The 26,792-nt window shown below is 37.6% G+C and overlaps 1 protein-coding gene across 3 annotated transcripts in view; it reads right to left on the bottom strand.

The window, feature by feature from the left end:
* Nucleotides 1-1,771: 1,771 nt before the first annotated feature.
* The window catches only part of lpar2b (lysophosphatidic acid receptor 2b), a 37,663-nt gene continuing 12,642 nt past the window's right edge, over nt 1,772-26,792 (bottom strand). The window contains exons 2-6 of one of the 3 annotated variants that reach the window (XR_003936763.1): nt 18,693-19,170; nt 17,012-17,506; nt 11,810-12,069; nt 9,636-9,721; nt 3,151-3,285 (exon numbers count right to left, since the gene is read on the bottom strand). Coding sequence is in view for 2 of the 3 variants with exons in the window: in XM_030148621.1 (XP_030004481.1) it covers nt 3,181-3,285; nt 11,810-12,069; nt 17,012-17,506; nt 18,693-18,948 (1,116 nt within the window). In the remaining variant the exon portion in view is untranslated. Of the gene's footprint in view, nt 3,286-8,304; nt 9,722-11,809; nt 12,070-17,011; nt 17,507-18,692; nt 19,171-26,792 lie in introns of those variants that run through there. The other 2 variants (XM_030148621.1, XM_030148630.1) reach the window with 2 other exon arrangements.

Here is a 26,792-nt window from a genome sequence, read left to right as displayed (position 1 = left end):
AGATTCTGATGAACAGAGAAACACAACCCTGGTGCTCTTTACATGAATCCATTCAGTTCATTAACAAAACCGTTAGACACAACACAACAGCACACGTAAAACAGCAGCACAGAGAACAAGTTACTGTCAGAAATTGAACACAAAAAGTAGGAATTTGAAGTAAAATATTACAGTTTAAAAAGTCATCATATTCACACCGTCATGCTTTCAGTGTTATGAATGTGCGGTCTTGATCTGTGTCACCGAGACACAAGCAACACAGATACACTGAAAAGAAAGTACAGGTGGTTATCATGGATTTGATAATAAAGACAGTTATTAGTTTAGAAATGAAGCTTGCCAACATCAACATACTATAAGACCATATAAAAGTGTTGCATAAACAAGCATATTGGGAGGAAGATCATAACTCGTGAACACTTGATCTGTGACATTTAACGTTTTTACACAAACACACAAGCCTTTGACCTACAGAGATTCAAGATTTTCAGTTTTTAGTTACAGATTCATAACACTGAAAGAACTAAAATACTAAGGAAGTTGTTACATGTCAAATATGATCTTCACTATGTTAGAGATTTTCTTGTGATCAGACAAGTAGAATTGAGGAAAGGTTTTTTGTTTTTTTTTACCTGCTAACTGTTTCGGCTATAGCTTCAGCCTTCATCAGAACTGTCAAATGCTTCCTTGTTTGACATGTCTAAAACAGCTGATCGGGAAATTTTATCTTGAAAAGTTTCTCGGTCCGATCCTCTGTTTTTAGACACGTCACATCAGGAAGCGTTTAACAGCTCTGATGAAGGCTGAAGCTATAGCCGAAACCCTCAGCAGCTAAAAAAAAACCCAAACAAAAAAAACACCTTTCCTCAATTCTACTTGTCTGGTCACAAGAAAATCTCTAACATTTGGAATGGAAGACATGACGAACATAATTAATCTATGATCTTCACTCATTTCCCAGTAGCAATAGGTTCAATAAGCTTATGTACTCATGTAAATTTGTTTTTTGTAAAGTAACCAGATGTTTGTGGACGTCAGCGAACTTCATTTCTAAGTTTCCGACATCCATGTTAACAGCCTGAAAACTGATTTATACACAGAGAAAAATCAATGCGCGTCAACAGCTTCAACATTGAGCCTGTTTACATGACCGTAAAAATCTGATATCTGTTAGTCATCAGATAACTGTAATAATCAGAGCCAAGGTATTAACAACCACTTGCATAAACACAATAACAGAAAATACCCTGGTTTGAGGTTTCAGTCCATTATCAGATTTCTATCGGAGTACGTATGTTGTGATGGTAGAATCAAACTTTCTCTTTTCCTCTGCTCACATTTGACTACGTTACTTCCATTTTCTACAATTGAATTATATTTAGAGATGTGCAGATGTAAAAAGAACAAAATAAATCAGATTAACAGATATAAATGCATGAAAATATTGGAGTATTGGAGCGAAATCCAGGGGTGTTAATCCGATTTCTCATAATCAGAATAATGCCATTATGATGACGTTTACCTGAATATTTAAGTAATCTGAAAACTCCAGAAATGTAATGATTGGAGTTCGAATGTGCATGTAAACAGGCTCAGTGTAGCTATCGTGGAGCGTGGATGTAAATTAACAATAAACAAGAAAAGCACTCGGAGAGCGCAGACCTCCGCCAAGACAGATCTGCCCCCCCCCCCCGATCACCACCAAAATGTAATAATTTCTTCCTTGTGCCAGTATCAACATTTCCCAAAAAATTTCATGAAAATCAATCCATAACTTTTTGAGTTATCTTGCTAACAAACAAACAAACAAACATGCACGCACACATGCACGCAAACACACAAAGCAAAGTGATCACAATACCTCCTGGTGGAGGTAAAAATGACGTTATAAGTGTCCAGATGACTCCAATTTAACTCAGAATATCTCATGTGATGACCAATTTACTCCTTAAGGGTCCAATATGTAAGATTTGTATGTACTTGGTCAGAAGTTTTTCATTTGTTGATGTTAGCTAACTCCATTTTTAAGCTAACAGTAGCTAATGCTAAAACTGTAGAGAAGCAAAAAAAAAGGGAAAAAAAAGAATGCAGGTATAATCATCAGGATTTTTACTGATACTCTGACTCAGCTTTCTGTGTAGAAATGAGTGCACAGATTGTTATGATAGAACAGTTAATCATTAGCTTATAACAACCACATGCCACACACAAAAAAAAAAAAAAATCAAACTTAACGCAAGTACACAAACACACTGACTTTTTTATACTAGTGATTTGATGATTATATTTCATGAACTCCTTTACTTAATGATCTGAGTACTATTATCATATTCACACAGTCATGCTTTCAGTGTTACAAATCTGTTGTATTCATGACATTTACCACCATCTTTATTAAGTTTTTTTTACAGATTGATAACACTGGAAACACTATAAAAGCCAATAAATTCTGTCTGTTTTAAAAGACTGCATTTTTATAAATCATCTCCAACCTTTTAAAAGCCTACTCTGAATGTGGTTTTCTGAGAACCCCCGTGTTCTTCATTGTCCTTTTTCTGTCAAACGAACCCTGGAAACTTGTGGCATCCTGCGGTTCTGTACATTGTTTAAAATATATCTGTCAGGGCTGATTTCATGTAGAGCTTGAGAGGTTTAACACAGTGCGTACTTGGGTCGGTGCTCTGGTATGTGACCATGTCTTCCACCACCGCTGCACATGTTCCAGTCGCTCATGGGATGTTAGCGGTGCCTCTCGTACCTCCATCGTTTTGATCAGTGATGTCCAAACAGGAAATGAACCCATTATTTTAAGGCTTGCATCCTCATGCCTCTTGAAAACTGATGACTAAAAGCACTTCCTTTTCTTTAAATAAGTCCCATTCAACTCTTTAAGTCTCCTCTGGTCAAAATAGAACTTGCATCGTTCTCGCTGCAAGGCGTGTTCTGCAAACATGTGATGTATCTGAATGACATCGTTAACAGATACAAACACTTTTGTCCGTTAACAGAATAGATAAAACCTTTTCTCCCCCAAACAGACCTTGTAATATCAACAGTTTCCTGGCTGAGAAAAAACAGGTCTTAGGGCATGTTTGGTTGTGCAGACACACACATAAGTAGATTTCAGGGTCAAGTGTGTGTGTATACCGTGACTGTGACTGTTCAGAGTTTATAGAAGAGTTAATTCCAGCTTTCTGAGGAGACTGGGGGGTCTTTAGAGCTCCCAGAGATGAGAGGTGTCCCGTTGCTCCCTTCAATGGGCTCGGCAGTACGAGATTTAGACTTCTATGGATAGCAGAGGTAGAGAAACAGAAAGGACCATGAGCCAAAGAGAAGAAGACGAAAGAAAAAAGGATAGGAGAAGGGATTAGATATAGCCAGAAGGAGGTGAAAAAGAAAAAGGGGAAAAAAAAGGTTAGTCATGTCTGAACTAGTATAAAGAGCAAAACAAGCAGAGATTAAAGACATGCAAAAATATCTATATCCCAGAGACAGTATTTCAACACCAAGTCCAAACGACAAACATCTACATGGTAACACTTTAAATTAAGGTATATTTATAAACCTTTAACTCATGAGTGTCAAACTGGCCCAATAAAGGGTCCAATCCATCCTGCGGGATGAATTTCCAAAGTGCAAAAATTACACTGAAGATATTAACAATGAAAGGGTGTCATTTTAGCTCTGGTGTGCCATACAGATCAATTCAAGCTCAAGAAAAATAATAGCGTAATAACATATTAATAATGGCAAATCCAACATTTTCTTTTGTTTTAGTGTGAAAAAAGTACAATTACATGATAAAAATGTTTACATTTACTATTATTTCACAATAAAATGACAATAATCTAAACAACCCAACCATGAACAACGTGAAATTCATTGTTTTCATAGGTGGAATTTCAATAATATTACATCTGTTACTAAACGTTTTGTGCATTTGTAGATCCTCTGTTATCTGTAAGTTATAATGAACATGTGTAAATGAGGAGCTGAGGCATAATATTCTTAAAATTGCACTTTTTAAATTTTTTTGCTCTAAAACATTAAGAATAGTTTGGAATTGACATCATTTATAAATTATTATGCTATTATTTTACTGGTCCAAGCTGTTTGACGTCATATCGGGCTGAATATGGCCCCTGAACTGAAAGGAGTTAGACACCCATGTTTTTAACCAGTTTCTTTTAAACTTTCATATCTGGAACATATTCTGTGAATATTAGGCCAATCTCCTGATTACTGCTTATTGATACTAAGAAAGGAAGCTGTAGTTCATGCATTAACAGGTCCCTTGAACAGTTATAGTTTTGTTATTAGCCTACACAATATCTAAGCTAACACCTCAATTTTCCCTCAATATTGTCCTACATTTTATTTAATGAAGTTGTTTTACTCTTGGTTTATAATATTCTGTAAATTCAGTTTAGGTTCAAAATGCATACTCACTCGTGAAATTTGTTTTTTGTGTTGCAGTTGGCCGTTTCTTGACGTTAGCTAATGTTATTTCTATCCTGACGACGCTTTATTTTCCTATATCAAAGCTACCGTTAGCTTACAAATGGACTTTCGGGAATTTTTACATAAAAATGCAAAGCTACTTATGTCCAAATAACTCTAAATGAAGTCTCTGAGACTCCACATATATAAAGTGTTGACTAATTTACTTATTAATTATCTAATTTATAAAATTTGTATGTGTTTGATCAGAAATTGGTTATTTGATGAGGTTAGCAGGTGTCATTCTTAAGCTAACAGTAGCTAATGCTAACACTGCTGCCACTGTAGAGGAGCAGAAAAAAGGCAAGAAAGAACCCAAGAATAATCATCAAGGTATATATGGAAATGCCGACGCAGTTTTCTACATAGACATGTCATCAGATTGTAGTAAATAGAGAAAGTAATTAGCTTAGAAATCCAGTTCGTCAGTGTCATCAAATGAACGGCTGTGACACAAAAAAGCAAAATGAATTTAATTTGTGAGGATCATAACTCATGAACAACTTCCTCACTTAATGTCAGTAAGTCGTAATTAGGAAGTTATTGAGGGAAAATTTCTCATTGTTGACATGCAGAAAGTATTTTACTATAACAAACACAGATATGCCAATATTTAATTAGGTTAATCATTAACCTTTATTGAGATGATTGAGGCTTGCAATGATATGAGTGATGGTCAGTGTGTACTTGAATATAAAGTGTTGCTGTAAAATATAAACTACTGTCATAGAAAGTAAACACACTGCAAAGCAGACAAATCACAAATGTAAATCAGAATTTTGCATTTATTCATTTTAGTTGTGACGTTTGTACAAAAATAAACCCAAAATTATGTTTCCGAACTACTAGAGCAATATACATTATACCTAGAATAATGAAATGAGAATTAACACACTGATTTATATGAAAGTTCAGAACAAATATATAGTTTTAATTAAGTGTAAGCGACATCCCTTAATGGTTTGCTGTAACTGCATTGTCTTTAAGAGTACTTAGAGTTAATGATTTGCATAAGTGTCTCATTTCCTTTTAATTGTGCAAGTTGTGGTGTTTTTCACCTCCACAACACTAGAAAAATGGAAATTTGTTCTCGTCATTCCACTCTCTGCCCTACAATCAATGAATATGTAAAACGTGTTTTGTGAATCAGTGTACACCGACAGCTGCACACTCATGTCTGCACTTCCTGTTCGCTGCAATAACAGAGTTACAAGGCAGTCTGTGTGTGTGCGTGTGTGTGTGTGTGCGTGTGTGTGTGTGTGTGAGCTGAAAAAATGACAAGCAAATGTCTCCAACGCACAAACATGCCAGAGTAAAGAGTCAGAGGAAATATGGCAAGAAGCATGACCCACTGTAACCACCAGCACACATCTGGACCGGTTTATGACTGTACAGCACAAGAACACAATCCAACACACACACCAGCAACAGCACAAAGAACACAGGAACACTGCACTTGGTATAAAAGTAAGTATTGCATAAGTGAACAGGACCATTCCAGGAATCTGGGTAATTCCAAAACAGAAACATGTTTTATGTTGCAGGCTGTGACTGTGAGCTCTGAGATCCCGGAGGTTTGATCGAGGTCAACGCTTGATGTCGCACTAATGGAATGTCCATATACAGATCAAAGACAAAACATTTCAGTCGACCACACAAGGAAACACTGCGAGGCGTAAGCATGACTGTAACTAAAGTGTGTGTGTGCGGGGTATTAAAGAGTGTGTACACCAGTTAAACCAAAATCCACTGAGTTCGGACCAGTTCAAATATCAACACCCACACACACTCCAATCCCATGTAACAAAAGCCGCAGAGTTAGGTTTAGGAACGTGGTCTTTATCGAGTCGAGTTCTTCAAGGTCTCAGAATCAACTGTTATTACTTTGCCTCGGGCTCTGACAAAGAAGACTCTGGGTTTTATTTCAACACTGGGTGGGGCAACAACTGATAGACAGTTATCTTTCATAGTCATTTTATCCCTTTCACTATTGCATCTCTAATGCAGCTCGGAGGAGGCTGAATGCTAATGTTACCTGTTGACTGAATGCAGTTAATGGGTTAAATGTGCCATTTTACTAGGAAATATGACCTGATGTTTCTCCAGATTCCATTGTCTTTCAGTTGCTGGTGGTTGGGAAGTAATGAAAGAACTCCTCAAAACTAAACCTCATATCTAAAATATGCACTTTGTTGATAAAAGGTTAAAAAAAAAACACAAGTTGTTTTCTTGCAGAATGATATTTGGTAACAAAACCCAATAAACAATACACTGTTTATGGACCATCTTACTTTTTACAAATAGCTTTCTCCAAGATATTTTGCATTTTCTCAAAAAAGTGCATATCTCACATAGGAGGTTTTGTTCTTCGGCCATCGATATCCAACTTAGAACTCTGGAGTGCAGCAGTTCATTATCTGACAACAGCGTTTGTATTTTCATCCTGAATATAACATTAAAGCTGCTTGAATACAGTCCGTACTTTAAAGTCAGTGCAGCAACATTCAGGTTCATTTAGGAGCAGACTCATTCTTGCTAAATAAACACACACTGAAAACGTGTAAGCTGCTATCTCCCAACGACGACACATATTCTTCACTGTCAGCCTGAGATTAATTAATTGGATTGGAATGATGTTAAAAAACAGAAAAAAAACACAGAAAGACACATACGACTCATGTCAGACTCATTCATTGTACAGATTCTCTTAACACTACCTCTTGCACTGACTCATTGTGGAATTTAAAGTATTTTTTACTACTGTGTTTTTACTACTGTTGTTTTTAAGTTTGTGATACTGCTGGAACCTGTAAATTTCCCTATGGGATGAATAAAGCATCTATCTATCTATCTATCTATCTATCTATCTATCTATCTATCTATCTATCTATCTATCTATCTATCTATCTATCTATCTATCTATCTATCTACAATGCATTTGAGAGAAGCAACAGTCAACATGATCTGTTGTCAATGTAGCTTCACACTAACTGCTTTTACCGTCCAGAACACTGAGACAATGTATCTAACATCAGTTTAACACAAAGAACTGATTAATAACATCCGGTACCTCTATTAGAGTCCTGCATGTGCTTTCATACAATGCATAGAAAGGAAAACTGTGTGTCACGAGTGGCAGCCAACAGTGTGAGTGAACATTCACCTTCAGGCTGATTCACTCTTAGAGTTACAGAGTATTTGAAGTCACAGTGAAACTGACGGTTCATGCTGGGACTAGTTAGAGGTTTACACTTAAAGGTGCGAGACTTTCGTGACCAATTTTTCAGTAAATCTATAAAACCTCAGTCATAGCCTAAGTATCACGAATCTGTAAGTCTATCTGTAATTACTCACCTGAATCTCTTGCATTATGGTGACCAATTTCTTAGTGCCATCCACCATAAACAAACCATGTGTTTACAAACAGAGCTGGGAGATAACTCGGGCATCTTCAGAATTTTGTCACGACGTGCATTGTGGGAAAGGGAGGTCCACACAGCCACCTGACAGTGGCAGCGCAACCATATGATATTATATGGATGAAACAAACACGACGCGGAAACAGCTGAAATGCGGAAACGGCTGGAGGAATATGCATAGAAGGAAGGGAGCTCCTGCCATTTCCGTGTCGTGTCTGTAGCTGCTGCTCCTGTCAGGTGGCTGCGCGAGTCTCCGTTTCCCACAATGCACATCGCGACAAAATTCCGAAGATGTCCGAGTTACCTCCCAGCTCTGTTTGTAAACACATGGTTTGTTTATGGTGGATGGCACTAAGAAATTGTTCACCGTAATGCAAGAGATTCAGGTGAGTAATCACAGAAAGACTTACATATTCATGATACTTAGGCTATGACTGAGGTTTTACAGATCTGATTGAAAATTGGTCACGAAAGCCTCCCGCACCTTTAAATTTAGTGTCTAAAAATATGCAGTGATGTTAAAAAAAAGAAGGCTATGTGGTCAAAGTAGAGAATGGAAGGATTAACTGCGCAGTGTCACTTAAAAAAAAAAAACATCTGTTAGTTTTATAGTGTTAATGACCCTGCAACCTTTTCTAGAAGTCTCATTTTGGTTGTTGATGGATTTAATAAAAGATAAATAGTTCTGACCAGGATGGTTATAGTAACCTAAAATTAAGCATTTAACTAAAGTTAGCAATGAAAAAATGATTTTGCTCACTGGAATGAACAATGAACATGGACCAAAAGAAAGAATTACAGGGAAGATCAGTTTAATGTTAATTTTCCTCAGGTAGTTATGGAAATCACTTGAACTTCGTCTTTTTCCACTATGAATCATTTTGGTTCATGGCTTTGTGTAATGTGGCGCTTCATTAACAGTGATTTTGAAAAGACGGAAGAAATAAGTTAAACTAAAACTAGTCAATAGCTAAATTAAAAAAAACAAAGAAAAAATAAAAAGTTTTGCACATAAATCTAAAAACAAACTGAAACAGCAATGGAAATAAAAACTATTAAGAATCTCCGAAACTGTAATAACTTTGGTTCAACTTGGTTTGACAGACATTATTTGCACGTGCATAATAATAGTCGATGCCTCAGTTCCTGCTGCAGGAAGATGTTTAACCACGACAACAAACAAGAGCAGCCATGTCAACTCAGCTCAGAAACTCATCATAGAAAAAGCCAGTGAAGAAAAAATATCATTTGTTCTCATTACAGAAACATGAAAAAAAAAGACCAAGATGTAGAGTATTCTAACAGCTTAATTTGAACTCTTTAATAACAGTTTTGATCAGGAAGAGCCTTGTACATATGTGTCAGGTCAAGCGGTTATGGAGCTACAGTTTTGCTGTTCAATGGGCTGTAACTCTTAAACTAAAAAAACCTACAACATTCTATTATGCATATTTCCTGTAGGTATTAGTTAGCACTTTAACCTGGTAAAGGTGGTGATTTGCCCAACGTTATTTTTCAATGTGAAAATTAGGAAAAAAATGTTTGGTTATGGAGCTACAGAAAGTATACAACAGTTTTTTTTATGGTTTGTGCAAAAGTGTATAACATGCTGTTCTTGCTCAAATATTGTTACAAATTGGCATGGATATACTACATAACATTTATCTATCATACTACCAATGTTTGAACAAAAAATGAGTGTACTTGTGAACTTACGGGGAAGAGTATCAGTTATGGAGCTACAGGTCCACTATGGTAACAGAGCTACAGGCTACTGTGTCAATATGGCATGAAGACATTTACTGTAAAAAAAAAAAAAAAAAAGCAAGTCACAAATGTTCCATAACTTATTTATAGTACAGGTACAGGTCTCAGCAGGACCTGGAAAAACTAGTCCATGCACTCATCTTCAGTCGGCTTGATTATTGTAACTGTCTTTACAGGTCTACCTAAAAAATCTATTAGACAACTGCAACTCACCCCCAGAACTCTGCTGCTGGAGTCCTCACTAAGACCAGAAAAGTGGACCACATTAGTCCAGCTCTGAGAGGTCCTTCCACTGGCTGCCTGTCCGTCAGAAGACAGACTTTAAAGTTCTGATGCTGGTCTATAAAGCTCTGAATGGACCAAAATACATCAGTGACCTCCTGACCCAGTATGAACCCACCAGAACCCTCAGGTCATCTGGATCCGGTCTGTTGTCAGTTCCCAGAGTCAGAACCAGACACGGAGAAGCTGCGTTCAGCTTCTATGCTCCACATGTCTGGAACAAACTTCCAGAAAACCTCAGATCAGCTGAAACACTCAGTTTATTTAAAACCAGGTTAAAGACCCACCTGTTCTCAGCTGCATTTGAATTGAGTTTTTATTCTTTTAAGCTTAAAGATTTTATCTGTTTTATCTATTTATCTGATTTTGTTTTGTTTTTTTGTTTATTTTTCTCATGCCTATTACTTCCCTGCTGTAATGCTTTTAATGTTTTATGTAAAGCACTTTGAATTGTCTTGTACATGAAATGTGCTATATAAATAAACCTGCCTTGCCTTACACTGAATGCAAACTTTATAACAATAAATGTTAAATTCTCACAAATCAACATAATATATAAAAATAATGCAATGTTTCCACTGGTAAGGTTATCCTTGCTGCCACACCATACATTTCATACAAAAAAAAAATCATCAATGTCGCATTAGACTTATTATACATACACCAACCGATTACACGCCACCACACCAAGAGATCAATTCCACAGGAAACACTCTAATGTATAACTACTTAAAAAACAGTGGTAAGTTGTTATATTGTAGATTCTCTGTCAAAGAATGTCAATACTCTGCATTTCACCAATGCATGATCTGAACTTAATTATCACACTTAATTATCACATGCACTATATTGTACCAATTCTGGCTTAAAAATCTTTGAATCTCTGGAGCACTGACTTAAAATGGCCAACACCATATCTTTCAGCCTGTCAGTTTGTTTTAAGGTTGCAGATCAAAGCATAATGTAAAAGCTTTCAACCCTTAAAATGGACACGAAGTACTGCAAAAAAAATGTATTTGTCTGTAAATGATTTATATGGAATTAGTAAGCAATTTAATGGTAAACTTACAACAAAAAATGCAAATCTTATTAGTCATGTAGTGTATATGAAATGCTTTTTGTGTTGTGGCTCTATTACTGATTATGGAGTTACAGAAACTGACATCAAATACAATACGCATTTTCTTTCAAGTCTTGTAAAAAGTGGTTAAGGTGTCTAAAAGTATGTCCAAATATCTTTACTTTTTGGAAGCTTCATTGAAAAAGATTAAAAGTTAATAATAAAAAACTTTTTTAAAAAAAGTTTTTTTTTGGTTATGGAGCTACAGCCCCAAAATCAGAACCATGCAATTATAAATCTTGAAAATGTGCCATTTCTACAAACAATTTATGAAAATCTGTTTACAACAGTAATAACATGAATGAATAAAAGTAACAAATACAATAAAAACATGTTACTTAAAAATTTTTGACAAAGAAATAGTAATATGAAAATATAGTAAAAAGTCAGTGCTGAGAGGTGTCAATAAATTTGAAAGTTACTTTTGTTCTATCGGTCGCAACTTTTTTCTACTGAATCAATTGAAAATTGGAAAATAGTTTCAAAAAATAGAGATTCTAAGCTAAAAAATGAGTCCACACAGTATATCCTAAGAATAACTTTGATTTTTATAATACATGTTCACTTTCCCCGCCCCTGACCCACATATATCATGTGATAGTTGACTGGGCTGTTGTCAGTTGGACTAGTGGCTGATGCCGTCTGTGCTGAATGTGTGGGACAAATGGTCGCTGTTTGGTTTGTGATTGCCATTGTCAGCTCCGTTGCTCTCGGACAGTACCTCATTCTCCATGGTGTTAAAGTGAACTCCGGAGTTTCCCTTGTTGTTGTGGCCCCGATTGCACAAGAAGCACAAGATCTCCTTGAAGGTCTTCTTCATTTCTTTGTCCCTGAAGCAGTAGATGATGGGGTTGACGAAGGAGTTGCACTCGGCCAGCACCAGGCAGTACTTCTCATATTTCAGCACGTTGCATTCATCGCAGCCCAGACCATCGAGCAGCAGCAGGACGAGGCCGGGCGTCCAGCAGAGCACAAAACAGCCTGCAGCAGATCAACCATATACGTTAGATACAGATAAGAAGGCTGCGACGTCTGGGGCTGAACCTGCAGATTCCTCCAGTTGATTCAAGCAAATGTCCTTTATTTGAAGCTTCGACCATTCTATTACATATTGGGCCTTTTCGGAATTGGACGCAGCCGCAGCAGCAAGAAGTAATGAAACCGTTTCTGTGTTTGTTGCTGCTGAGGCCATAGTGTGACTGTGTGGAATTCTGAAAAAGGCCCGAGTGACGATTTGGTTTTGGTTTGGTATGTAAACAAATGGACTGCTTGTGGTGGAGTACACTTCAAAATTGTTCACCGTAAGGGAAGAGATTCAGGTGTGTAATCATGGAAAGACAAACCTATTCGTCATCCTTAGGCTATCACTCGGGCTTCACAGATCTGATGAAAAATTGGTGATGAAAGTCATAAGCTGCTTTAAGAACTGCTAAAAACAACACAAAAATATACCCACTTCAAAAATACATAATGTTGGTGAGGTCAAACTGTTTTAGGAGTGTGTGTGTTTATATTCTATTAGGTAGATGTTAATTGGGTTTTTATAGTTTATACTACTACTTTATATTATTGTTATTTATTATATAGATATATTTTCTTTTTGTCTTGAAAAGATTAACCAGGGATGAGAGTTGTGAACTAGCTAAGTGGTATATGTGTAAGAGGGTCAATTATTTTGCAGCAATGTGGGTATGTAGATGATACTGTCTCGTGTTTGTTATAATTACTCAAAATCTGTTCATTTTATTCTAATTTCTTTTGGTTAATACCTGACATTATGGGCCTCTGAGTCAGTATGTGGAACTTTTCATTTGAGTCAGTTCCCCAACGAGTAATTTACAGTGTGACACTGCCCGCTACAGCTAGAGTTTTCGCACCTTTACCTCTTCCCTTTTGTTCTGGATCTCTACGGGACAGGTAAGCAGCCGTGCAGTCAGGGGAAATTTTTGGATTAGCCTAATTTTTAGATCAACTGGCTAGTTCAAACTGTATGAGGTGCTTTTGATGTGCTGAAACACATTTCTGTATCATTTGGTTTGTGTAGGTTACATATGCTCTATATGCAGAGCATCAGATGTTCCATTTGTCCACTATGATTCACTGCATTATTTATCTATGAGAAATAAATGAATAACAATAATAATAACACTAAACAACAAAGAATGCTAGATTTGGCTTTGGAGATTCTATTGCTTTATCAAATATATATGCTGTACAGGGTGGGGAAGCAAAATTTACAATATTTTGAGGCAGGGATTGAAAGACAGTGTTTGACCAATTAGTTTATTGAAAGTCATGAGAATTTATGTGCCACAAGAAAATTTACATAATAGAAAATGTTTTTATTCTATGTGTCCTCCTTCTTTCTCAATAACTGCCTTCACACACTTCCTGGAAACTTGTGCAAGTGTTCCTCAAATATTCGGGTGACAACTTCTCCCATTCTTCTTTAATAGTATCTTCCAGACTTTCTCGTAATAGTTTTGCTCATAGTCATTCTCTTCTTTACATTATAAACAGTCTTTATGGACACTTCAACTATTTTTGAAATCTCCTTTGGTGTGAAGAGTGCATTCAGCAAATCACACACTCTTTGACGTTTGCTTTCCTGATTACTCATATGGGCAAAAGTTTCTGAAAAGGTATGGATAATAGTGTTAGGTATGATTATGACATCAATATATGTTTGGTTTCAAAACAATTGACGTTGTACCTGCTGAGAAAAAACAACTAAATGTTCATTGTAAATTTTGCTTTCCCACCCTGTATTTTTGTCAAGTTAAACACTCAAATATACGCAGCTAACCTTATTTAGTGAAATAAAGATAACATTACCAGTGTATTTAAATCTAGAAGATCGGGTCTGGTTTCTGGTATGGAATAAGTATTGACATTTTCACACCTGTCCGCATTTTGCAGCTTCTGGCTCCAAAAACATAAGTTGGCAACAATCAAATACCAACCAAATGCCAAAGTCAAGGTTAGAACAGTTTTCCACCAACCAAAGGGTGACATCTCAGTAGCTTTGTCTACTTTTCATATCCAGTCTAGGGCGATAACACTGGAAATAATAAATCTAAGTTTTGGCAGGGGAAAACAGAGGTATTTCAAGGAAAGACAGAGGAGGCAGAAAGTCAGACAGATTTGTTAAGAAAAAGATGAAGCAGGGGGGCGGCTAAGGGAGAAGGGGAATGTACTGTAAATTCCTCTGCAGACAATGCATACACACACACACACACACACACACACACGCGCATGCATAGATACATAACATGTCAGAATGTGAACTGGGTTTAGACTGTATGATCACATTTCATTATCATAATACTCCATTAGGCAGCTGAGGAATTTGTTATATACACACGTTCACAGCATGCTCAGCATTAATATATGCACACGTACAGGGTATAGAGGGAAGTGTGGAAACTATGTGGTAACACACAATGTGTAACCTACTCCTCTGTCATCAGAACACAGTGGTAAATGTCACGTCATGACTATACACATTTACCTCAGATGTTTCAATACTCGGCTGTTTAAAGCCGGACTGTAAAACGCACACTCTAAAAGGTCAAAGCTCAGATTAGACTTCACAAAGGTAAAATTACAGAAGTAAACACTCTTTTAATGGTGTCATAGAGGCGAAAGAGGCTGTTATGTGTCATAGTAACTAAAATATGCAGCTCCCTGTCAGGGCACGCGCAGGGTTTACTCGCCCTCCTCACATGCCAGAGGTGCTGAACACTGGCTGCTGAGCGACGCGAGAAAGAAGAGTAACACTTCCAAAACTTCAGGAATTTAATCGAAAGTTAAAAATGTGCGAGAAAGGGCAGGGGAGGCTGGGAAAAAGCGGAGGAGCGAAGAAACAAGACAGAAAAATCAGACGAACTGGGGGGAGAAGCAGAGAGGGGGTTGAGTCTGCTTTAACAGGCACAGACAAGCTAAGACAAGAAGTCTGAGAAGTGGTGGGTTGATTCAAGAAGGCATTCAGGGTTACAGTTTCATGGGAAGTTCCTCTGCCATTTGCACACTGAGCAGCAGGGTGATGTGATCCTGCAGCTTTTCAGTCCATCTGCATCAAACTGCAGCTGGATTTCCCCATCAGTGCTGTTAACTTACAGTCGTGATGTCATCCAGCTTCTATTTGACCCATCTCTAAATGAATATTGAGCTAAATGACTCCTCTAACCAGATTTTCTTTGCATTCTGGGAGATTGGTAGTGCACATCGGCTGTCATTACTTATATAGCAGAATACTGAGGTGGTTTCTCTTACAGAAATATACACTCATGCTGCTAAATGTAAATTGGTTAATAAAATTCCTGTTTTTCCAAGTCTTGACTGTGTTCCCATGTTGGTTTTTTAGAGTCAGAGGTGACCAGATTTGGACCAAATGTGAAGCTGAGTGTGACAGGTGATAGGTGGGCTAATGCTAATGCTACCTTAGTGACATGATAGACTTCAGGAGATACTTGCATAATAAAATCATTTGGCAGTGTTTGTTATTAGAACTTATTAAAAACAGTCGAGCCGTCTGTCAGGAAGAAAAAATGTTGTTTCAATAAACAGAAGCTCTGAATGTCTGATACAGCAGGCGAGTGAGTTGTCATACACACCTGTCAATCAAACACAGGAGACATTAACGCCTTCTTCTTCCCTAAATCTTAAAGTGGACCAGAACTATTTATAAGGGTCATGGGACCAGAACAACTGCTGGAAAGAATATTTTAAAAAGATGAATGTGGGAAAGGTTCAGTTTTTAGGAGCTGCATCTTCCATGTTCAGATTCTTCATCATTGGCCAAACACTGTTGAACTTATCAACTGGTTTAGGAAAAACTAAAGGTGTAAAAATGCCTTGAAAAGCGGTCAGTCTAGGGCTACGTCCACACTGCAGGTGTCAATGCTCAATTCTGATTTTTTGTGTGGTTGTTCACATTATAATGTAAATGCCATTCCATCAGACTCATGCATGAACAGTGTACGGTCCTGAAGTGGCGTCACATGTATCACACTGTGTTTATGGAAGAAAAGGGGGTGCTGAAAAGTTCATAGCCTGACGAAGAAGGAGTTATTCCACAGCCATGAAACTTGGCATACATTAAATTCAACCTCTCCTGATACTAACTGCATGGTTTCCTTCCAGATAAACCCACATTGGATACATAATTTAGGACTTTGGAAAGTAGTACATAGAAATTTCATGAAAATGCTTGCTTTTCACCCCTCCCTCGTTCTCCCTACCCCTCTTGAAGTCAGCTTCCCAGTTTTGCACAGTTGATAAAGCTGGAGCATCATCCCCTATAGCAACCATGTCAGCATGAATGTCCTTGGGGGCTCACCCCTTTTTCTGCAGACATTTGATAAGGCCACGGTGCCATGGATGGTTCACGAAATGTCTCTGGTACAACTTTTCAAAGTCCTAAATTATTTATCCAGTGTGGGTTTATCTGGAAGGAAACCATGCAATTAGTATCAGGAGAGGTTGAATTTAATGTATGCCAAGTTTCATTGCTGTGGAATAACTCCTTCTTAGTCAGGCTATGAACTTTTCTGCACCCCCCCCCCCCCCCCCCCCAGTAAGTACCGGTCTTTCCAGGTGCTGCCTCCTCCAACACAGAATAGTGATATCTGTCGCATTTCAGTGATGTAAAAGTTAGATGAAAGGCAACATCACTGCACTGTAAAACTTCAGATATGAACCCAAATATGAAAGTGGCCTGGGTCTGGTATGAAAGAAATCAGATTTCTGCTTTTCAGACCATCATAAAATAATAATAATCATTTATGGTTCACATATGGGCAAAAAGTCAGATTTAGGAAACTTCTACCTGCAGTGTAAACGTGGCATAAGAGTCAGTAAATGTTTGGTTTACTGTCTTCACTTGTACTTTACGGGTGCGTGTCTGTGTGCTCGCCCTCACCCAGGATCATGGAGACAGTCTTCATCAGGTTGAACACCGTCTCTCGGAGTCTCATCTGGGAGGTGTGCTGTGACATCTGCTTACTCCTCTTCCTCACATAGACAAAGATCCTGGTGTAGACGGCCACCATGATGGAGAAGGTGACCAAGTTGAGAACAGCCCAGAACACCAGGTAGCTGCGGCTGTAGAGCGGCGCCATGGTGGAGCAGTGATCCAGGTCACACAGGCAGTGCCAGCCCATGGTGGGAACCAGACCCATGATGATCGCCACCAGCCAGATAAACAGGATGATGGCGAACACTCGCTGCGTGCTCATCTTACTGTGCAGTTGCATGCTGAAGATGGTTTGGTGGCGCTCCACGGCCACGGCCAACAGGTTCAGCACCGAGGCCGTCAGGCTGGTGTCGATCAGACTCTGACGCACAAACCACTGGTACTTGGACAGTTTAATGGTCCAGGGACCAGTATGAAACATCATGTGGAGGTAGGAGACACCTGAGAGGAGGGAAATAAAGGTTTAAACACCAAGTATCAAGCACGCAGCCACACAGTATAATACAAATCAGAGATATAATCAATCAAATGGATGCAGAGAGGAGGTTTCAGTATCAGCAGAACTGGACTTGGATGTAGGCTGACGGTGACTATAAAGGTGACTGAAGAAATTACTGATTTAGAGGGAAAATAATGGCTCCAAAATGTAAAAAAAAAGACTCACATCTTGATGTTTTACAGTTAATTTGACATTCCAGATTTATATATGCATTTCTTTCTTTGACTCAGAAGTTCAGTTCAACAGTTACTTGTTACTGACATTTTTTTATCCAGTGTGGAGGGAAATATACAAAGGAACTGAACATACAAAACTAACTCCATTAACAGCGATATTATTAATGTGGATGAAAACATCTTCAAGAACAAACGCCATCAACCATTAAAACTGTCAACTCGACAGAAACAATAAAAAATAAGGCAATATGTTAAATGGGCAACTTCAATTCCAAAAACATCATGGCCATTTAATTTAGATATCTGCTTAGAAGGCAATAATTTCTGATATAAAATAATATAAATGATAATTAAGTGTTCACAAAGTCCAACAAATATGAAAACATAATGTGCCCACATTAGAAAACCCTTGGCTTTCACAACAAAGTTTTTGTACATATGGACAGACGGATGGATGGATGGACGGACGACAAACTGATGACAATGCCGTGTGGTGAGGGTCAAGGGTAAAAAAAAAAAGAAAAAAAAAGACTGAATATTGGGCTTAATTTTCCTTGTCCATAATTAAATGTATTCACTCATAAATATTTGATTTCATACTATAGACTGGTGGAGTCTGTATTTTGGGTGCAGCAGAAAACTCCACTTTGCGTGAGAAGAAATAAGAAGCAGTGCAGTGACTGTCAAAGAATACCATGAATGAGACAAATGCAACATTATTTTCCAATTGTTTCATAGCAGTCATGTTCTAAAACACAAACATACAATCCTCCAAGTAACTCAGTCTACCACTGGTCATAGATGAGCTGAACCAGGAAGTAAACAAAAATTTCATTGCAATTTTGTTTTTGTTTTGTTTTGTTTTTTTCAAGTGTTCAATACTTTCAAAATAATCACACAAATAATATACATTTTTACATTATTTTAAGTGAAATCATAATAACTTTACTACCTGAGAAGAGGTCTGCTAAAGCCAGGTTACCCAGCAGGTAGTAGATGGGAAAGTGAAAGCGTCGGTTCTTTAAAATGGCCCCTATGACTAAAAGGTTAGAAAAGATGACGATGAAGCAGACGGTCATTCCCAGAGAAACGATCACATAGTCACGATTACGCCAGTAGGCGCTGATGTTCTTGCCGCTCTTCTCATAGAAAAACTTGACGCTCTTGTTAAAGTAACACCCCACTGTGTCCTCAGTGTCTGTATCCATGTTGAGGAATCTACTGGATGTAGATCAGAGATTAGGGGGGGAGTAGGTGGTCGGGGGTTTGGGGGGGGGGGGGCAGCCGGTCAGACAGGGAGCAGAGGGAGGAGTCAGGTCGTCACTCAGACTCGCCCTTTCTGTTGAGACGCCATCACCTGGGCAGGTGAGGGTTCACGGGAAGTTTTAGACCTTTAGCGTCCTGCCGAGTGGAAGGTCCTCGTTACCAACCTGTGGAAAAATAAATAAATAATTTAAGGTAAGGTATGAAGAGATGTCATGACTTCAGTTCAACAGGTGCCCGTGAAAAAATAAACCAAACATATTAACCTGTGTCTACCTGTTACAACTTATTATAATAATAATTCAACCCCTTTAGGGTGACTCAGTCAGGGTTCATTTCACCGTAATAACCTGCTCACTGCACATTATCTGTCTTAATATGATAGACTGGATTTATGTAGTGCTTTTCTAGACACTCAAAGCATTTTACAATGACTCCATTATTCATTCATTCATTGTAAACTACATCTGTACCCACATTCGCCCTGGAGCAGAGTGATGGGAACATGGCTGTCAATCTGCACCAGCGGCCTCTCCGACCACCGCCACACATTCATTCACATTTATACATCATTGAGGCAAGGTGGGTGAAGAGCATCGCCCAAGGACACAACGGCAGTAAATGACTGGGACAGGATGGAGATGGATTTGAACCACCAACCTTCCGGATATTAGACAACTGCACCTTGATCCTATTTGAGAAATCAATTTACCAAAATACGATTTAAAACCATAGGTCTGTTACAAATAGGTAACGCCTTAAAACTCCAACACAAATGTCAAGCACAGAAATACATGTGATTCTCAATAATACAGAATTTATTTGTATTATATTGAAATAAGGTGACCATGATTTAACTACAGAAATATACAGTCATGTGATGAGTCTTTAACTCACATACAGTTGATTGATACAGATGTCACAAATTGATCCACACAGTGTTTTCACAGTTGGTAATGTGTGAGGTCTAGATGTAAGAAAAACAATGTACATTTGATTGGCCTCCTGCGTGTCAAGCAAACACTAAATGTATGAAACAAGCGATGGATGATAGTCGCATCGAGCTCCGAGAAAAGTGCTAAGGCGTCTCTGATCAGATAACACCGATTACAAAATTCTGCAGAAAAAAACCCACCTCGCAAAGACTGAAATCTCTGTGCACCAACTGATGCTCTAAGAAAAAAACTGTTTGTTTGCAGATTCCCATGCAGATAACTCGGGGTAGATTTTCCGGTTAAAATAACAATTTGCATTTCAACTCGTGGCGATACAAATGTTAAATTCAATTTATTCTACTGGCATTTATTCCCCATCCTGAAAAATGAAAATCATTATAAAAAACATAACAGATCTCATACATGTCTATGAAACAAACAAATAAATAAATATATATCCACCACTGCCACCTGTGAAATCACATCTTATTTGCTTAATATGTATTTTCTTTACTTATCAAAAACTGACACAACATAAAACAGATCATAACACACATTTCACATGAGTGAACACATATTATAGGGATGTGAACAAATAATACACCAAAAAAAAAAAGTACTCTAGTAATTTTGGCCACCGCTGTCCTGTATAAATAAAATGAATGTAGCTGAACTAATGTAACTTCCATTTTTTTAAGAATGACTCAGTTTACATTCACACTAATACTCTGATCAGTATCCTGCCTGATTACCAAGTGACTGCGTAAACAGTATAGTCTGATACGTTTTATCAGATAACAGCAGTAATCTGATTTTCAGAAATCAGGTTAACATACCTGGATTCTCTAAAATATTCAGACGTCTTCGTGCATGTATACCTGTTTATGTGATTTATTTCATTCTTTTACATCTACATATGTATAAAAGTAAAAAGACACAGAAAATGGACGTGATGTAATCAAACAGGAACAGAGGACAGAAACCATCACAACATGCGTACATACTCCATCAGAAATCTGATAACGGACTGAAACGTCTAAACCGGGATTTTTGATTATCATATTTCTGAAGTACCTGTAATCACATCAGAGCTGGTAACTACAATTATCTGATTAGTTATCAGATTTTTATAGCCACATGAACAGACTCTGTGATCCCAGACTAAATCCTCTTAAACGAACAGTCGCCCAGTTATTCCAGCTGAGTCCATCCACACAGAAGTGGTAATAAGTGCATGAAAACATACATTGGAGAACTGCGAAACCGCTACTGATGTCACAGTTTCATATTGAAATTTCAGAGTTGCTGGAAGTTTGTCTGTTTTCTGAAGACAGTCCTGTTTCTCAGAACTAGACATCATTTAACACAATATAGTCACATAACAATTTATCAGGATACTCAATGCAAATTATTTGGTTCTTACAAAGATAACAACAAGTGTTTTAAGAGGTAATTTCTTATTTTAAGTGTTCAAACATCTGTAGATGTGCTTATTACCTCCGCCAAGGAGGTTATGTTTTTGCCAGGGTTTGTTTGTTTGTTTGTTTGTTTGTTTGTTTGTTTGTCTGTCTGTTTGTTTGTCTGTCCGTTAGTGTGCAACATAACTCAAAAAGTTAAGGACAGATTTGGATGAAATTTTCAGGGTTTGTTGGAAATGGGATAAGGAAGAAATTATTAAATTTTGGTGGTGATCGGGGGTGGGGGGGCCCACGGGGGGCCCACGGGGGGGGGCACTGATCGTTACTGTGCAACATAACTCAAAAAGTTCTGGACAGATTTGGATGAAATTTTCAGGGTTTGTTGGAAATGGGATAAGGAAGAAATGATTACATTTTGGTGGTGATCGGGGGTGGGGGGGCCCACGGGGGGGGGCACTGATCAGCCTTGGCGGAGGTCTGCGCTCTCCGAGTGCTTCTAGTTTCTAGATTTAACAATCTTAATTCAAGAAATCTTGTCGAGTGAAATTATCTTCCTGCGTGGACAGATATTTCACTGGCTTTGAGTACCTTTTTCCTCAGATGTAGTTTTTTTTATCTTGTTTTTAGACACCTCTTTTTTGCAGTGCTTTTAAGAGTTGTGATGTGCAGATCTTTCCTCACATTGATGAACAGACGATGTATCTTACTTTTTCTGAGCAAATAAATGAGGCTAAAATACTTGCATATCTGTCATAAAGACATCATGTACAGTAAATCTGTCTTTTTGACGTATCGTGTTGGAAGATTTCGATCAGGAACCAGCCAATCCTGAAAAGCAGCAGTAACAGCTATTATCGTATTACTATTGAGTCCAGTGACCAACATCTACACAGTCTGACAAGTCATGACATGAATGAGCGAGGCTTTATGACTCTACTGCTGTTATTGAAGCCAACCACAGCTCAGAGGACAACTCGACACTCTTTGCCAGCGACTGAAAACAACGCAGCCCGATCCTGTGTTTACTGTAAACCTGCACGGGGGCCGCAGGGTGCGTTTTGAGTCAACACCACTACTTCACACAATCTCCATTTTCCTGTGAAAAGCAGCACAGCAAAACGACACAAACTGTAGCACCGACTCCCAAATTCAGCTCTCGACAATGGAAAGAGCAGAGCAGCTCCTGCAGCAGAGACACACCTCGCAATTACACAATCCTGCTATGTAACACAATCTCAATCCAAACATGTATGACACACACAGGGAGAGAGCCTCAGTGGCCCACTAGACCCGACCAGGGCGGTGTGGACGGAGGTGCTGAATCCAAAGTTGGAGCTGGTCAAGGGAACGTTAACATGTACAGGGTGGGGAAGCAAAATTTACAATGAACATTTAGTTGTTTTTTCTCAGCAGGCACTACGTCAGTTGTTTTGAAACCAAACATATATTGATGTCATAATCATACCTAACACTATTATCCATACCTTTTCAGAAACTTTTGCCCATATGAGTAATCAGGAAAACAAACGTCAAAGAGTGTGTGATTTGCTGAATGCACTCTTCACACCAAAGGAGATTTCAAAAATAGTTGGAGTGTCCATAAAGACTGTTTATAATGTAAAGAAGAGAATGACTATGAGCAAAACTATTACGAGAAAGTCTGGAAGATACTATTAAAGAAGAATGGGAGAAGTTGTCACCTGAATATTTGAGGAACACTTGCGCAAGTTTCAGGAAGCGTGTGAAGGCAGTTATTGAGAAAGAAGGAGGACACATAGAATAAAAACATTTTCTATTATGTAAATTTTCTTGTGGCAAATAAATTCTCATGACTTTCAATAAACTAATTGGTCATACACTGTCTTTCAATCCCTGCCTCAAAATATTGTAAATTTTGCTTCCCCACCCTCTAGATAAAAAAAATGATTTAAAATCACCCTTTGAAGACTTAGATATTTTGAAACTACATTACTTCTAGTGTCCAGCACAAATTTTATTTTTAAGAAGGTTTTAAAAATACTTTGATGGGATTATATTCATCATAAATTCATGTTTGAATTCTTTGTTCAGTGTAATTCAAAGCATAACTTTGATTCTCTTCTATTGGATCTACATTATACTTATGATATGTTGGAAGGTCAATATAAAAACCTTTTTCTACTCTTTTTATAGTGGTTACAAACATCTAATAAACTGAAATAAATATAAGTGAAAATTTATTAAAGTAGTTTATTAAGGTATTTGACTTTGTAGTTATTATATATGCATTGTATATACTAATAAATATGCTGAATAAACAATTGAAACTTGTAATTGTTCTCCCTTGTCCATCCATTACCCAAGCAATCAGCAAAATTCTTGCTATTTTATGCCCTTATATATTGAAAAAATACAAACTGTTTACTGTTTTGCAAAATAGACACCCTAGAGGACCAACAGTAAAGATTATACAGTTTTATGAAAATTGGAACTGCACTTTAAGGCAGGTTTTATAAAGTGGTCAAAAATTTTTTCTGTCCATCCGTTACCAAGGTTTGTTTGTTTTTTGTTTTGGTTTTTTTTTTACTACTTTTAGTCACACATCGGATGAGGTATCCTTCATCTTTCTACCATTAATAGTTGTGAAAGGGCAAACAAAAATGTAGTGAGGCTGTCAATCCATTACCGCTTGGTCAGATCCAGCAGAAAAATGGAGAAAGAGTGAGAACTTGAGAAGACTGACAATGAAATGACATGAGACACGACCCACGAGAAAAGACTCTAATTATGGAAACAATGTAGAAGAATTCAGTAAGGGAATGTGAAAGGGAAAAAAAAAAAAAAAAAATCAAAACAAGAACTGAGCTGGTTGAACAGAAACCCTAGTAAATCATTTTTGGTGAACGTTCGTGCAAACATGTCTGTTAAAACTATGTCATGTCTCAAGTTCTCGTGTGTTCGTTTCGATTTCAAGGAGGAAGTAACAGATGTGGCTCTTCTTAGTCTGAATGAGTATTAGCCAGTACTTTACTCTGCAGCTTCTCCAACAAGACCAAAGAAGCACCTGTACTCCCAGCCGATCTTTGACCCCTGATCCATCTCTTCTGTTAGGTCTGTTTGTTTTAACTCCTTTGGCGAGAAGACCCTCTGATCTCTTCTCAGCACATTAAAACTTCCAGGTCCCCTGTTCTTTTCAGACTCTGTTTAGAATTTATCATAAAGATGAAGTGATTAGTCGATTAATTGAGTCCAATCAATTAAATGAGGGATATTTTGCTTTTTTAAAATGGAATTATGCGTTTTAAAACATTTCCCTGTGGTCTACATAAACTGTAAATGCTCTGCTTGGGTCTGAATTCTTCATTAATTCAACTCCACAGGTCCATCTTCAAGCCTATTTCTGAGTAATGACACCAGAAAGGTTGTTTTGAGTGCTGGCCCTTTAGATGGACATGAGCTAACCCTAACCCTAACCCCCCCCTTCCAGGTTGTTGACTGTGCTGCTCTGTCCTGTTCAACCACTTGTGTTCATTAATACAACCAACAACTGAACATTTTATGTCATCGGCTCAAAGTTTGACATATTTTCAGTATCGACCACAACCGCTGCTGCTGAAAAACAATTATGGTGTACTCAGACAAATGTTCATCAGAAGTCATGACCTTATATGTGCAAATGTTGTGACATAATTTGTTACATCTATAACTAGTTAAGACAGAATAAAAACATGTTGTAGAAATCCAATCAATTTTTGCCAGAATGAATATAAAGATAGCTTTGCAGCACCTGGAGGGTTCAAATTTAAACTTTATGAACTGTTAGGGTCCAAACACATAAATGAACCAAAGATTAATAAAAGTGGGTTTAGCAAAATATGACCCCTTTAAAATAATTATTCAATTACAATTTTCTTAAATCAAAGCTTTGTTTTCTTAATTTTGCTGCCACTAAAGATTTGTTCCGCTGTGGTGTTTAACACGGACGCTTATTGTGATGCACATGATGCCAGGAACAACCCAGAGTTGTATTTTAGTTCCACCTTCAGTTGTTTGTAAGTTGGATTCAAATGTGCGGGAGACTGTAGTGCACATATGGTTCATAGATGTAATTTGACTTGTTTGTTGTTCATATATATATATATATATATATATATATATATATATATATATATATATATATATATATATATTATTTATTTTTTTATAGATACATTTATGTTATTGTTGTTATTTTGATATATACACACCTGATTTAAGACCAGTTGAAAAATTGCATGAATTTACATTTTGCACTGTTAGATCTTAAGATGGTTCTAAGTAGAGTTTTAAATGCAAAAAGGAGAAATGTGAGTTCAGACAAAAAAAATTTTTGAGTAAGCAGTTCATTGAAAACAAGTGAACTAAACACACTTACAAAATCCCAGTACACGAAAACAGTTCCTGTGGTGGAAAAGGGGTGAAAGTGACAGAAATTATGAACATCCTCATATAAGACAAGGTTTACCAAGTTATTCATAGTAAAAATTCTACATGTACTAGTTCTATGGTACAGCCACTACATACATGTCGACTGCATCGGAGGCTAAAAAAAGTGCAACCACTTCACGTGCAAACTGCAAACAGACAATATAGATGCAAATCATTTCAGAAACTAATAACCAGTGACAAAAAATGTCCCCAAATTAACACAGCAACAAACTACTTCTGTCCTGTTTTGATGCAGAATAAAGACAAGTTTTAGCAGTGGCTCGACTCCACTCTTTGCATGAATGTTATTTATTTGCCAATAAAATGTTTTGAAATTCAGAAAATACTTATAATTATTCTTCAGTGTACATGAGAAATGCACAGGAAAAAAAACTGCAGGAGCAAAGCTTGCAAAAACAAAATTTGTCCCACTGCCAAAACTTTTGGCCACAACTGTACAATAAATATGATGTGTGTAAAAGATAGTGGACAGACAGTAAAGTTTATGACAGTGGTGGCTCCAGGAATGCACACAGGGGATTTTTTAACTTGGTATGATTTACTCAGGTGCAATAAAACAACCTGTGCAGTATCTCCCGTGCTGATCTATTACAGACAAACCGCGTGAAGAGTGACTGAGCAAACAGGATGTGAAACCACCACCACCAACGTACGGCATGGACTGACTGTTCTGATTAGACTTTAACAGTCTGCAGCGCACCGTTGCAACAGAACAGGGTTTACATTAAAACATCAGACAATTTTAGGACTGAAATTAAAGGTTCAGTCTCAGCCTCAGTAAGACGAGGAGCATCCAATGGGAACTGTAAAGTGCGTTTATGCAAATCCTCATTTGGGCAAATTGCTTGATCTGCTCTCTGATATCGATATGTGGAGCTCTACCTTCTGAACTCAACCTGGACACAATCTGGAATCACTTCAACCTTTTAAAGAGGGAACACATGTTGTCATAAATAACTCACTCTCTCT

Source organism: Sphaeramia orbicularis, chromosome 1 (genome assembly GCF_902148855.1).
Source record: "Sphaeramia orbicularis chromosome 1, fSphaOr1.1, whole genome shotgun sequence".
Classification (NCBI taxonomy): Eukaryota; Metazoa; Chordata; class Actinopteri; order Kurtiformes; family Apogonidae; genus Sphaeramia; species Sphaeramia orbicularis.
This window is presented reverse-complemented; position numbering and strand designations above follow the sequence as displayed.